The sequence below is a fragment of the Arachis hypogaea genome, chromosome 15 (assembly GCF_003086295.3).
Source record: "Arachis hypogaea cultivar Tifrunner chromosome 15, arahy.Tifrunner.gnm2.J5K5, whole genome shotgun sequence".
NCBI classification, from domain to species: Eukaryota; Viridiplantae; Streptophyta; class Magnoliopsida; order Fabales; family Fabaceae; genus Arachis; species Arachis hypogaea.
Window position 1 is genome coordinate 121,992,824 of NC_092050.1, and position 13,698 is coordinate 122,006,521.

At 27.2% G+C, this 13,698-nt stretch overlaps 1 protein-coding gene across 2 annotated transcripts; it reads right to left on the minus strand.

Moving 5' to 3' along the window:
- Positions 1–1,739: 1,739 nt before the first annotated feature.
- Positions 1,740–10,951, minus strand: LOC112750555 (lysine histidine transporter-like 6). 2 transcript variants are annotated; one of them, XM_025799340.3, is made up of 8 exons: positions 10,812–10,951; positions 10,591–10,730; positions 9,869–10,252; positions 4,789–5,182; positions 3,829–3,934; positions 3,016–3,107; positions 2,152–2,220; positions 1,740–2,052 (listed from the first exon to the last, which is right to left on the minus strand). In XM_025799340.3, exons 1-8 carry the CDS (start codon positions 10,836–10,838, stop codon positions 1,954–1,956), a joined length of 1,311 nt encoding a protein of 436 aa, XP_025655125.1. In that variant the 5' UTR covers positions 10,839–10,951; the 3' UTR covers positions 1,740–1,953. The 2 variants fall into 2 exon arrangements, 1 of the variants encoding a protein (XP_025655125.1); XR_003175908.3 differs by lacking the exon at positions 3,016–3,107.
- Positions 10,952–13,698: the final 2,747 nt, after the last annotated feature.

The window sequence follows — 13,698 nt, forward strand, 5'->3', positions numbered from 1 at the left end:
TTTAGCTTGTGTACCCCACTTGAGTTGGGGACCTACCAACACTGCTCGGAGAACTAGCATGTTCCGATGCAGAACATCCAGAGTAACACTATCATGTTCCAAGCACTCCAAATATCCACTCGGTTCAAGAGCACCCTTCTTCGCTAAACCACCAGCAACTAAATTTCTCTCCCTCAAAATCAAGTTGAGATGGACCTCCCACTTGTGAAGAAGCTACTCCCGAATTCGGGACTTGCAAGGCTCAACAATCGGACATTTCACCCCCAATTGTAACTACAATCCTACTTTTCCATTGATTCAACAAAGAACAATTGTGACTACTGATAGTTTTGAAGGCTCTTTGTTCTTCCCCAATTTTTACACGAAATTGCATAATAGTTTTTAAATCTTAATTAACCTAATTTGATGCACCAAATGGTTTACCATGGTTGTTACTAAAAGAATCAACGAATCCCCCTCTATGGTCAATGATCAATGGTTACATATGTCCCTTTTCTATTGATTCAAATCTTATGACCACATTAGCCACTGAATTGCCAAAGCCACTACAAATCGCACCTATTCAATAACCCAAGTTCCTCATTAATCACAACTATCACCAAATCATTTCATAACTATATATATGATCAATCAAATTTTCATATATCAATCTCAAAATCAACAATATTAATCAATCTCAAATTATCAAAGCGTCTACCCTAGAATTCAATATAGCATTATATAAAATCTATCTGAAATCTCTCTCTACCTCAGATTCTAAACTATTTGCAGCTCTAAGTCTTCAATCAATCACCAAGAACTCTTAATGAATTACAACATTTACACAAAAATCATTATTCTAGCTCATATGAGCACGTTTCTCTTCTATGGTTAAAGAAAATATGCACTCTTCTTACTTTAAAGTTTTCAGGGTCTGGACCTTTAAAACTCTAGAGTTCAGAAATCAAGTTTTCATAACAAGATCAAATCCAGAAACGTCATTTTCTTGTTCTCTATCAAGAAATTCTAAAATATACCTAGATAGGAAGAAAATAAAATTTTGGTTTTACCTTGAAAACTTATGTGGTTTTGTAGTGAAAAAAGAGGTGAAACTTTTAACCATAGCAGAATTTTAATTAGAGCCCTCGATTGATCAAATAATGAAGAAAGTGAAGTGAATAGAAACCTTTTTCTTCTTTTCTCTCTCTCTCCAAAATATTTTTCTAGGTTTTTTTTTTTTCTTTTTACGTCGTTGGCAGTATGGAGCCGACCAAAATATATTCTATTATTTATGACACAAGTGTTAAAAATAATTGTACTTTCATTTTTTCATAATTTTGTAAATCCAAAATTTATTAGCTAATTCTCAAACAGCACTTGTCAAATTTAGTTGGTTAGACTGATTTATACTTTTTAAATCTAATTTAATTAAAAAAAGTTTAACTCTTACACTCGAACTAAAATACATCGTGTTGTCATATTTCATTCCTTTTAAAAATGTGTCTGTCTTAGTATACTGAGTTAAAAACAGAGAAAGAAAAAAAAAGCTATTTGGTGAAGTTTGTCATTCATATATGCATTTTAATAACATTTATCTCCCCAAACAAATTCTGTCTAATATAACTATTTAAATCTCAATGGCCAACTAAGCGATCATGGACGAAATTAAGTAGATACAAATTCTTACAAGAATCCAAAAATGCAAAATGTAGAGGTTGAATAGCTAACTGAAACACAAGAATTAACATGGAAGCAGAATATAATGCAAACAAATATATATTAGTAAAATTTAGGTACTATATATGGCTAACAAGAAATCTTAAGTGCTCAGATAAGACCACAAAAAAAAAGAAGACTACAAAAAGATAGTTACTCCAACAAACAAGGGCACATTATTAACTAGATCATTAGCAAGTCCCAGTCCAATAATTAACTCGTTTAATTACAGTTAACACATTCTTTCAATAATCTAGTTTAGGTGTAGAAACTATAAGTAGAGGCATCGGCAGCAATGTTCCTCAAGCCCCCTATGGTTGATGCCAACATAATGCACACTCCAACGTATATTGAAACCTGAAAATACAATTGTGGGTCAACTCTGATCATAATTCGTAAGCATTTATATTTTGATGTATTTCAAAAGTGAATTTTCTACTGTAAATCGATAATTACCCAATTGATGAACCAATTCATGCTAAATCTCTTCGGCTTCTTGATTATTAGCCACATTATACTAGGAAGCTGAAACAATAGATAGAGGATATTATTCATGTTATAGACCCTGAATGAAAAAAGAATATTTTATGACCCTACTTTTAAAAACAAAAGAAAATATATAAGGAGTTTTTGGTCCACGAGACAGATGAAAGACAGAAAATTCCTGCATCTTTGTCCCTCGTCTATCTTTATTATCTATTTTTTTTCTTTTATTTTTTTGTCTCAATCATTATTGATAGGGATGGCATTTCTAGCTGGACCTCCAGGTACCAGCTCCGTCCTACCCGATTGAGGCGGGTTCTCTTGTCGGACAAAATAAGTTTGGGTTCAGACTTCACAGTGAATTCGCTTTTATCCACCATGGTATTATAATAATTATAAATTTGAAAATTAATAAAATAATGATAAACAAAATTAAGATTCAAACAACATATTTAAAAAAACAAGAATGTCTAGTCATTAAATAAATTAACACAAAATTCAAAGGCGTTGTTTTTTTAATATGTTGTTTGAATTTTTTTATCTTATTGTTTTATAAATTTTAAAATTTAATTTCTTTTATGTTGAATTTTAGAGATTACAAAAATATGCATAGGCAGGACAGGTACCCACAAGAAAAGGTTAGAGTGCAAGATTTATTATGTGCAGTTTTTTTTTATAAATCTAAGTAGAGTGAAATAGAATTAAAGAGAGTAAAAATCTGCCTCAACCTGCCTCATTACTATCCCTAAGGATTGATGAAACATAGCCTTACAAACAACATCAAAGATTAGTGATTTGATACAAATTCTAAAGATTGCTAGGAAAAGTAGGCCTTACAAAATATGAAGTTGGAGCAAAACCAAATCCACCAAAAAACCCGAGAAGATCACCAAAGAAAGGGAAGGTAACACCAACGAACAATGTAGCAGCTGCGAAATTTTAAACTTAAGGAAAAGTATAGGGTACCAATATACAATCTGCCAACTTATTGCCAATAATGATTAATTATTATATTTTAAACACATGTATAAGAAGACACATCTAGAAAATACATCTATAAAGACACTTCCATTAAATACAGCTGTAAAAAAAACATTTTTATTAGATACATCCGCAAAGACACTTCCATTAAACACAGTTATAAGCAAGAGTTGGCAGAAGTTGGCAGATATGCTGTTGGTAACGTAGCGGGATTGCTTAACTTAATTATGATGACATGAAAATTTTTCATATGGGAGAAAAAAACCTTCTACGTCTTACACAGTTCTTTACAACTATAATATAATAAAATTCAATTATACTAGATATATACTAAAATTAGTCATTAAAATCAGCTATTAGTATAAAATACATGTTAATATACAAAATACATATTAAAAAATTTAAATATTTATATACAAATACATAATAGTTGAATTTGGTGTACAAACATCATTTTCGAATAAAATAAAAAATAAAATTATACAACTTGTTAGCTGCTAGATATAAAATGATTTATCATATGATATTTAAAATTTCTGAATTGGAAGACATATAACTTTGATCCTTATGACAATCATACTACTAAATAAAAGTTAAATTCTAGTTGAAAAAGGTAGAAAAAGGTAGTTCATGTAACAATTACTATAGGGAGGATAGCAAATATCTTACCTACATAAGTAGTTCTAGCAACAAGTCTGAGTGCTAGTCCAGGAGGGAAATTAAATTTTTTTGTCATCATCCTCTCAACCAAGTCGAAAATAGGCATAGCATAAACCTGGAATCCGTAATTTTCCCCATTAATCAGGTCAGAAACAGTAATAACATATATAGGTGGTAGCATATCTTTGTGTTTGTTGAACTTCCATGACTGATGAGTGGAGAGAAAGATAACTCTACTAAATGAAGGAAAGAGAATAACCAAAAAGAGTGTTATAAAAAGAGAATTAACAACAACAATTATATATACTCATCCAAATTTATCCGAAGATGTTTTTATTTATTTTTTAAATTATCTTTATATGTATGATGTACGTATTAAAATTAGAGAATTATTTGGAATCGAAGGAAAAAGGAAATATATTTTGAAAATAACAATACTACATAGCCAACAAATATATATTATCATTTTGTGTTAGCACCTGATAATGAATAATAATTTACACTCATATTTACAAAAATTTACACACAAAAAAAATATAATTTACACTTACATTTATTAAAATTTACACACATGAATTAATATAATTTGTATTTATATTTATGAGAATTTACACATAAATTTATAAAATTTATTTATTGAAGATAATTTGATATTTGTGTTGACCAAATATTGACCGAAATTACTAAAAACTATTGTTCGAAGAATTTTTATTTTGCAAAACTAAGTTAATGAGGCTAGTATATATAAAGTTAATGCTAGAGAATAAAGTAAAAAAGTAATTAAGCTAACTATTGTACTAAATTTTCTTTAACTAAAATGGTTTCGAAATTTCAATTATTGAATCAAGTTGGTCTCCAAATTAACCAAGGTGCATTAATAGGTCAAGTAGCGTAAAAAAGAAATAAATGGCTCAACTAATTGATAATATATTCATTAACTAAACAGATTTTATTTTATTCTAAGCATACCTGGTAGCTACCAACAACATGAATGAATACCATCAAGTTAGCAGAGGCAATAAGCCAAGGAGGTCTTTCAAGAGCCATAAGAACATTATCTTGAACATCTCTCCCAAAGGCCCAATATCCAATAAGTGCAACAGGGAAATAGCAAATGGCATTGATGAAATAAGCACCAACAGCACCTTTCCACATAGGAATCTTTGAGGGCTTCTCAGGAGTTGATGGAATTGTGGCCTGAATCTCAAGGGCCACTGCATGGCCTGCAAATGCAAATGAGACTTCACCTAATGCGTTGAACACTCTGAACATTAGGTCCATTCTGCTCGTTTTCTTGTGTTCATAGCTAACGTTTTCAATCCGACCTCTGCCCAAGCATGCCACCCAAGAAATTGTTGAATAACTGAAAATCAATGCAACCAAAACCACCATCATCATGTGATATAATATATAATATATAATATATTTTAATTTCAATTGCAATGTATCATGTGATATGTTTAATTTTGTCAAATTAGTAATTAGTAACAATATATAATAGAGATAGAATAAGTAAAGGAAAAAGAGATGAAAAAGAAAAGAGGGAGAAATTTCTTTAATTTTGGAAGAAAAAATTTTAACTCAATTCCAATAAAAAAGTATTATGTGATATATTTTAGTTATGAAATTAATAATATATAATGGATATACTTTTGGTTAAATTTTATTATTTCTTCCTTTTTTATATTTGTTATCTTATTTTTGTTATTAAAAAAAATAATGTATGAATAATACTTTTAAAGTAAAACATCCTAAAAAAAGAGAAAAAAATTGGTATTTTCATGAAAAATGTTTAAAATATATATATTTAAATTTGGAATGTCTCATATTTGCATATCTTATCCATTTCGATTCAAAATTATTGGGTCTACTGCAAAGGTAAAAATTATATATATATTTACTTTAATCGAATTCGACTTTTTTAGTGTGGATCTATCGAAATTCTGACCAAATACAATTTCTGAACACCTTTAAATTCAAGAATAAATAAACAAAAGTGCAGAAAGAAGAAAAAAGACCCCAAAAGTTAGAAAATTGTCCAATACGGAATTCCAAAAATTATTTTGACAAGGCAAAATGGTTGTTCTAATTATAGATGCAGTGATGGTGGTTCAGACAAAGACAACCTAAAAATAATTTCTTGAGCTATTGCATCAAGATAACAAAATACATGTGGCTGCAATTTTAGGTTAGACCAACAGAAAATTAGATCAGAGAATGACAATTTTGACTTAACAAAATAATTTTTAGAGTGTATTGAATTATTTTAACATCTTTTGGGATCACTTTGTCATCTTTATAATCTTTCATGCATAATTTTGTTTATGTTTAACACTACAAATTTGTCTTTTATTTTTCTTACTTTAGCTATTCAAAAGGATTTGAGCATTTAATAACTAATAGTTCAGAATTCTCCAAAATAACGAAGAGGTCATAAAATTTCAGCTTTAATTGCTTGTTTTTGTTTTACTCTATTATTTGCAATTCTTCATCTCAAAATTTGGGGAAGAAAATACGTATCTAGTTAGTAAATGAATGGTAATCAAATACTCATAGAAATTCTCCAAAATAAATAAATAAATAGATCGAACAGGCATAAAAATCTGTGTTCTTGAAATGTTGCTTTATTCTCATAGTTGTAAAGGGTGTTCGCGGATCTTATCTATTTTTTCTCTCCTTTTCAATTTAAAAAGAAACAAAAGGACACCTAGTTGTACCTATTAAGAAAAGAATGGATGATTTTTTCAAGCCAATCAAAGTTGAATAATTTAATAATTTTCAACTAAAATCAGATTAACTTTCTGCTAACTAGTTTTGGTTACGGCCAATACATGTGTGAACTTCATTCTTTACTAGAACGGCAGGAAGTGAGATTAGAAGAAAAAAAAAAGATAATGATTATATGATTATTGTGCAATATTTTGTTTTAAGTGGTAATTAAACACATGTTCAAGCATAGAATCTTTCCCAAAAGCAGGATATTGTGTGCCGACAACTTTGTAGAAAGCCATAGAGGGTTCTGCTTTTCGACAAACAAAACTGCAATTATTTTATTTATTTCGTATATATTCAGATCTTTCTGCGTAAAGTAAACCAATATATGAAATTCAGCAACTCTGGGACAGGACTTTTCGCTTTTCTCACAGGTTTTTGGGAAACAATCCAAAATATATCTTTCCAGGGACTCCTCCATTCTTCTTTATTTTATGGACAGTTAAGTTTTAAACTGCTAGAAGACTAGATAGCTCGCCAAACACTCAGATGACAAATATATACTACTCTTTTCATCTCAAAATATTTTTTTTCCAAAAGATTTATTTGAAATTTAATTTCTAAATGTTTGTAAATTTTTAATATCAACAGAATATTAATTTGCATTTTCAAAGAGGAAAAATGAATCATGTGGGCCGTTTTATCAAATTTTCAATAGGGTGAACTCTAAAAGTATACTTGAAAGATTTCAGTATAGATAAAAGTAATTTTAAAAAACGAAATGATAAAATTTCCAAAATATAATATTATCTTGATATATAATGTATAAAGAGGATTTTAGGGATTAAATTTTAATGTAACTTTTACATATATAATTAGAAAAGTGAGACCTCATCTGAAAAATTTGGAAATTTTATACCAAGTAATTTTTTGGGATTTTTGTTTTATGAATGACCAAAATTTTTTAAAAAGGATCAATAGATAAAACATTTTTTGGATTTTTTTCATACATTTTTTAAAGAATTATCTTAATATTTTTACAAAAATTCAAATCAAATGCACAAGTAATTTTTCAAATAGAAAAAATAATTTTGCTTATAAAAAATAATTTTTGTTAAATTAATACTATTTTGACATTTTTGTTATTTAATTTTCATCTTTTGCTATTGTTTTCGTCAAAATTAAATCTTTAGCGTGTTTCTCTTTGTAATTAATAAGATTTTTTTATATTAATATATTTTCTTAAATAAAATACTAAATTATTATCAATTTATTATTGTTTTATATTTAGTACTCAGTAAAATTAGTTGGAAAAAGTTTATTTGTAAAATAGAGTAAATCGTCAATTTTGTGATTTATAAGAAAGAGAGCAACAAGCCAAAGAGATAAAAAAAAAAATGGGTAAGAAGGTCCAAAGTGCAGTTCCTAAAACAAATTTCTCCAATTTTCTTTCTATATAATAAGTGTAGAAATAGTTATATATTGTCATATTGAGAATAGTAAGTATATATTAAATAAACATTAATCACAAATGTTGTCATTGAAAAATAGTTTTGTACAAATATTACTAAATAAAATTTATTTACTATTTTATTTTAGTTAACACGCGTTTTTCTTAGACAAATTAAATAATAGTTTTTTGACCGGTGTGATACACGGAGTTAAATTAATTTGAATGGAAAAAGTCACTTAAAAATATAAAAAATATTATCTATAGTGATGAATAAATTTATATCATACAGTTACTGTTTATTTTTTAAATAATAAACATAAAATAATGTAGTGAAAAAACCATTTTTCAAATCTAGTTATCCTACATTTATCGAAAATACATATTGTTAGAATATAATTAGGATCAACTAGAATTATTTAATATATCTGAATATTTAATATAAAAAACTTTATAAGTACTAAGAGAATCATAATAATAACGTAATCTCTTATAATAAATATTCAAATATACTAAATAATTCTAATTGATCCTAATTATATTTTAACATATATTTTTAGACACATCCTTTCTTAATTACTGAATTAATGAAAAATATAATATTTTTAACTTGAATATCTAAAATGTTCCATTTGTTAATTTAATTCAAAAAAATTTCAAGAATTTTCTTTGTAACGGATACAACTTTATTATTATTATTATTATTATTATTATTATTATTATTATTATTATTATTATTATTGAGTTAACCAATTAATTCACATTTATTTATAAAAATGTATAATAAATAATAATTAATGAAAAATTAATTAATAATTATACCAAGACCAAGTTATATATGAAAATGGCAGTTGCTCAGTCACTAACATAATATGGTTCCTCAAGTAAGAAATCAATTAATGAATTCTTACTTGACACACTATAAAGATTTAGTTAATTTGTGGTTTAAGAATATATGTTAAAATTAAAAATACAAATTTTTTTATTAAAAATAAAAAAATTAAGTTTTTAATATATTTATTAAAATAAATATTTAAAAATTTTTATTATTAGTAATCTTATCACATATTTTTAGAACATATATTAACTAAGAACTTTGTTAGATAGATAATAGTTTTTGTGAACAATGTAAATAATGAGTTCTAAAATTAGTCTAATAAAATAAAAACACACTACATTCTTAAATTATTCACCTAAATTTTATTATTAGGATAACCCATTCACACACTTATTTTGTATTTGAGTTTTTAATTTTAAAAGTGTTTATTTTATAAAAATATGATAAAAAGTAATAGTATTATGAGAGAAGTCATTTTTTTTAACTTCTCTATAAGTTCCTAAATAACTTCTTAGAAAACTACAATTTAGTTTTGAAAATTACACCAGACATTAATACTACTACTTTTCATAAGTCAAAAGCTCAAAAATAATTACTTTTAAAGCTTTCCAAACGGACCCTTAGTGAGTTAAACATCCAATATATCCATTGTTCATTGTCTACTTATACTTTAAGTAGGAAAAAGTTTACTTTTTAATTTTGTTTTCCACCGTTTGTATTTTTTTTTAATTATTTTTGTCTTTTAATTACATTTAATTTTTTTAATGTTTTCAATCTATTTTAAAATTATTTTTGAATATTAATTTTATATTAAATATTAGAGACAAAATTAAAAAATTTTAAAAATAATTTTGACACAATTCGAAAATATTAATGGCAAAATTAAAAGATTCGAAAAGTTAAAAAAATAATTGAATGAAATTAAACCTTATGAATATTAAAAAAAACCGCAAAGGTCACCAACAAAAAATATACCTTTATCTTTTTATTTCTTAAACAAGTACCAATGGAGAACAAAAGAATGCTTTTAATATTGAAGAAAAGTTTACCTTAGTGACATGACAGCTGCAGCCAAGGAAACAGCAGCAACAGAATTGAAATTAGGAAGCTGAGAGAGAAAGAAATGGATGGCACCAAAGATGAGAATCCAATATGACTGCTTGAGCTGCGTGCAATTGGTGCATGCAATCTCCATGAACTTCTTCAGGCACTTCCCTCCAGTCACCATGTAAACAATATCACACCCAACTTGAACTATCAGTTGCTGTGGCAGCACAATCCATGGTCCTAGTTTTGCTCCGAAAGCATGTCTCCCAAGATCGATATATCGGTCGAACCGGGTCCCCGGAACACACTCATGGAGTTGGATTAGTTGCCACATTGAGTTTAAAGTCAGGAGCCATGATAACAATAACATTAAAGTCCCTGGAACCCTGCAGAGTCAGGAATTAGAAAAACCAAAGGAAGTTAAGTTTCCAACTCTACATTTTTTCATTTTTAGATAAGCTTAGCAACAGATCCAAAAAATTTCTAATATAGAATAATGGGCAAACGTATAATAAGAAAATTTAATTGTGTAATTCCGTAGTAATCTAGTTCTTACAAGTTAATATTCTATGATTTAATTTCTGAATTACAACACAAAAGATATAAAGTCCTAATGTTAAGGAATAAGGACGAAACTTTTCGTGAAAAAGTTGGTAAATTGACACGAAAAGTCTAATCACCTTTGAGTAAAACCACAAACAACTTGTAAAAAAAAAAAGTTTACCATCCTAAATATGCCATGGCATAGGGCAGACTAAGAACACCAGCACCTATCATGGCTGTCACAGTGTGGAAGGTTGAGTACCACCATTTGGCCCTTCTTTGGGGGCCATTCTCCACCCATTTTTGCTCAGATTGAACTTCCTGCAAAGCGTAGAAAAGAGTAAGAAATTTAATGCAAGAGGGTGGAGAAGCATTTAAGGTCATTGAAGAAGTTGTTGTTACCTTAGAAGGGGAAGAAGCAGAGATCATTTTGTTGTCCGCTTTACAAAGCAGAGCAAAGCGAGAGAAAGAGGCGCTCTCTTGTCCCCTTGGATTTTGGAGTGTTGTTATAGTTAGTGAGATGTTTGCATCATGATTTATTTATATGTGGCCGTTTGATTTATGCCTTACGTTTCTTCGTGTAATAATGTACATATGTATGTGTACCCTACATTTAGTGCATATTGTTGACTTGTTTTTTTATGCTCAATAGGAGCTTGACCAATAATATGGAATCTCAGTTGAATGAACTAGTCATGGTGCCACATCAAATCCCTCTAGTAGATCTATGTGGCAATATTTGGTAAACCCACTAATGCATGCACAAAACACTATCTTCTCAAAAATTTTTTAATTAATTAATAAAGTCTAATATTTTATTATACAATTTTTAAGTAATATTTTAAAAAATGTAAAAAAATGTTAGAATAATAAAGGAGTACACTTCATAACATCAATTGAGAAAAAAAAACATTAAAAAGATCCATGAGACAAAAAAACATCTTAATTTTTATTAATTAAGGTATATTTCTCTTTTATTTTTTTTATTTGTTTTTACTAAAAAATGTCCATGATATTAAAAATTAGGTAATATATTTGGTTAGAATTATCAATTATTAGAATAAAAATTTTTTTATAATCAATTATTTATATTTGCTTATATTTGTTTGTATTTTATCATAAATGTAAAGCTAATTCGATTATATTATTTATAACATTGATTCCAAGTGTTGATAGGTAGTTATTTCATTTTTTTACATGAATTTATATATATGTGATTGATTTTTAATGCTTATGTAATATAGTTGTTTTTATTTTTAGTTTAAGTGTCTTCTTTAATTTTTGGATGTTATCAAAATGAAAAATATTATTTTTATTTTTTATAAAATTTTCAAAATAAAAATAAACTAATTTATGTTATTTATTCCATCTTCAGTGTCTTCTAATATTTTATTTTGCATCTAGTCCAAAATTCTGACCACCTACATTGTAGGAGACTTAGCTTGTAGAAAAATTTTCTTGCTTTATGTGTTTCTTTTTTTAAAAGATAACATAGAGAATCATTTGTTTGGAGAGGAATATCACTTTAATTAGTATTTGATCATTTAATTTTGTTGTGCTGTTGGGAGAACCATACAAGCTTCTTAATTACTTTATAAGTGGGGTAAGTGAAGGGGCTGCTAAGAGAGTTAACTTAACTACATGCATAATAAAAGTAACCAAATTAAATACTCTCATATACTCTTTTGTTTTTTTATTTATATTATATATTAAGAGAAATAGTAATAAAAAATGTTAGCAGTGTAAAATAAACTATTACAATTTAATGTCAAAATTATAAATATTTTTTTTTATAATCCATTATTAGGTGTAAATATTAGCTACAAAAATATATCAAATGAGTGATAAACAGATAATTAGAAAAAGAAAAACATTTTAAAAGACTTTAAATCAGTTAACTAAAAGATATTTAAGAATAAATATAAGATTAAATTTATACATAATTTATGAAAAAGCATAATAACTTCGTGATAATGTCATTTGATAAATATAAGGACCACAATTAATGAAACAACACTTTATTGTTGCAATAAACAAAAAAATAAGATTTAATTATTTTGTGTTCTAAAAATATATTTTAAAAATATAATTATAAAAAAATTATATTTTTAATAATTTTTAATAAAATATTTTTTTTATAATACTAAAATATATTCTTAAGACACATAGTAATAAGTAAGATTAAAAAATATCATTGGAAAAAGCAATGGTGAGTAAAAGTTTTTAATAGCTATTATATCTAAATTCCCTTGTTACTTGTTAGTTAGTGCTTAGCAGTAGAGTAGTAGGGATAATAATGTGATGGGATAATGGGATTGGTTTTTGTTTAATTTGTGGAATTGGCCATTGATGTGAAAAGTTTTGTTGGTGAGGGCAAGGGATCTACCCTCTAATCATTACACTTCTCTTTGAATGAAGAACGAGGAAAAGAGAAAGTGCACCCCAGGCCAGTAATAGTTTTTAATATATGGCTGCTATAGCTAGGAGTCCCATGTTTAGCATATACCCAAAAAATAACAAAAAAACAAAGTTTTTAAAATATTATCATCATCTTTTTTCATATTTATTTTCTCTTTATCATTAATGCAGCTTACTTACCCCCTTCCCCCTAATTCTAAGTTTCTAACCATTTTATTTCCCAAATAACCTTTGATTTGTTCTCTTTTTCATCGTTTTCTTTTTTTATTCTTTTTTGGCATGTCTTGAAAGTGAAATTATTACTGATAAGTGGCAACCAAGGAATCTATTTTATTTTTAAGAAAAAGGTAAGAAACAAAGGACCGTGAAATATGCATGAATTGAAGATGGTCAGTTGGTCACAGCTGATGCATACTTGTCTATGGAGCGGACCGACTCATTAACTCTGCAAATGGCCACTAACTTTTAGAACTTTCAAGTTTCAACTGTTAAATTGTTAATCCCTCCTGTGATAATAATAATAATAATAATAATAAGAATAAGGTGAGTTCTACCCAATCCCTCTAAATCAACATGTAAATTATTCTGATGTTTAGTTTTAATTTGAATTAATTTAACCCAATAAAAATTAACATCTTAACTAAAGTAGGGTCATTTTATAATTAAATATTTTTTTAAAATGGATGGTTATATAATTTTTGTAAATATTAAAAAATAAATTTATATGTTTTTTACCAAATCAATATTAATTTGATTCGTTCCACCATTTCATTGAAAAACACCTCTCTTGGTGAGTAAGAACATTTCCTCCATTCCACTATTCCTTCCTACTAAGATTCGCCTTCGCCTTTTTATTTTTTTCATTTTAGTT

Excerpts from the sequence above, each read along its gene's own strand:
- LOC112750555 (XM_025799340.3), bottom strand. The coding sequence starts at position 10,838 with ATGATCTCTGCTTCTTCCCCTTCTAAG. Across the intron at positions 10,253-10,590 it reads GCCATGGCATATTTAGGATG|GGTTCCAGGGACTTTAATGT; the intron begins GTAAACTTTTTT and ends CTGACTCTGCAG. Across the intron at positions 2,221-3,015 it reads TTGCTCCAACTTCATATTTT|CTTCCTAGTATAATGTGGCT; the intron begins GTAAGGCCTACT and ends CTATTGTTTCAG.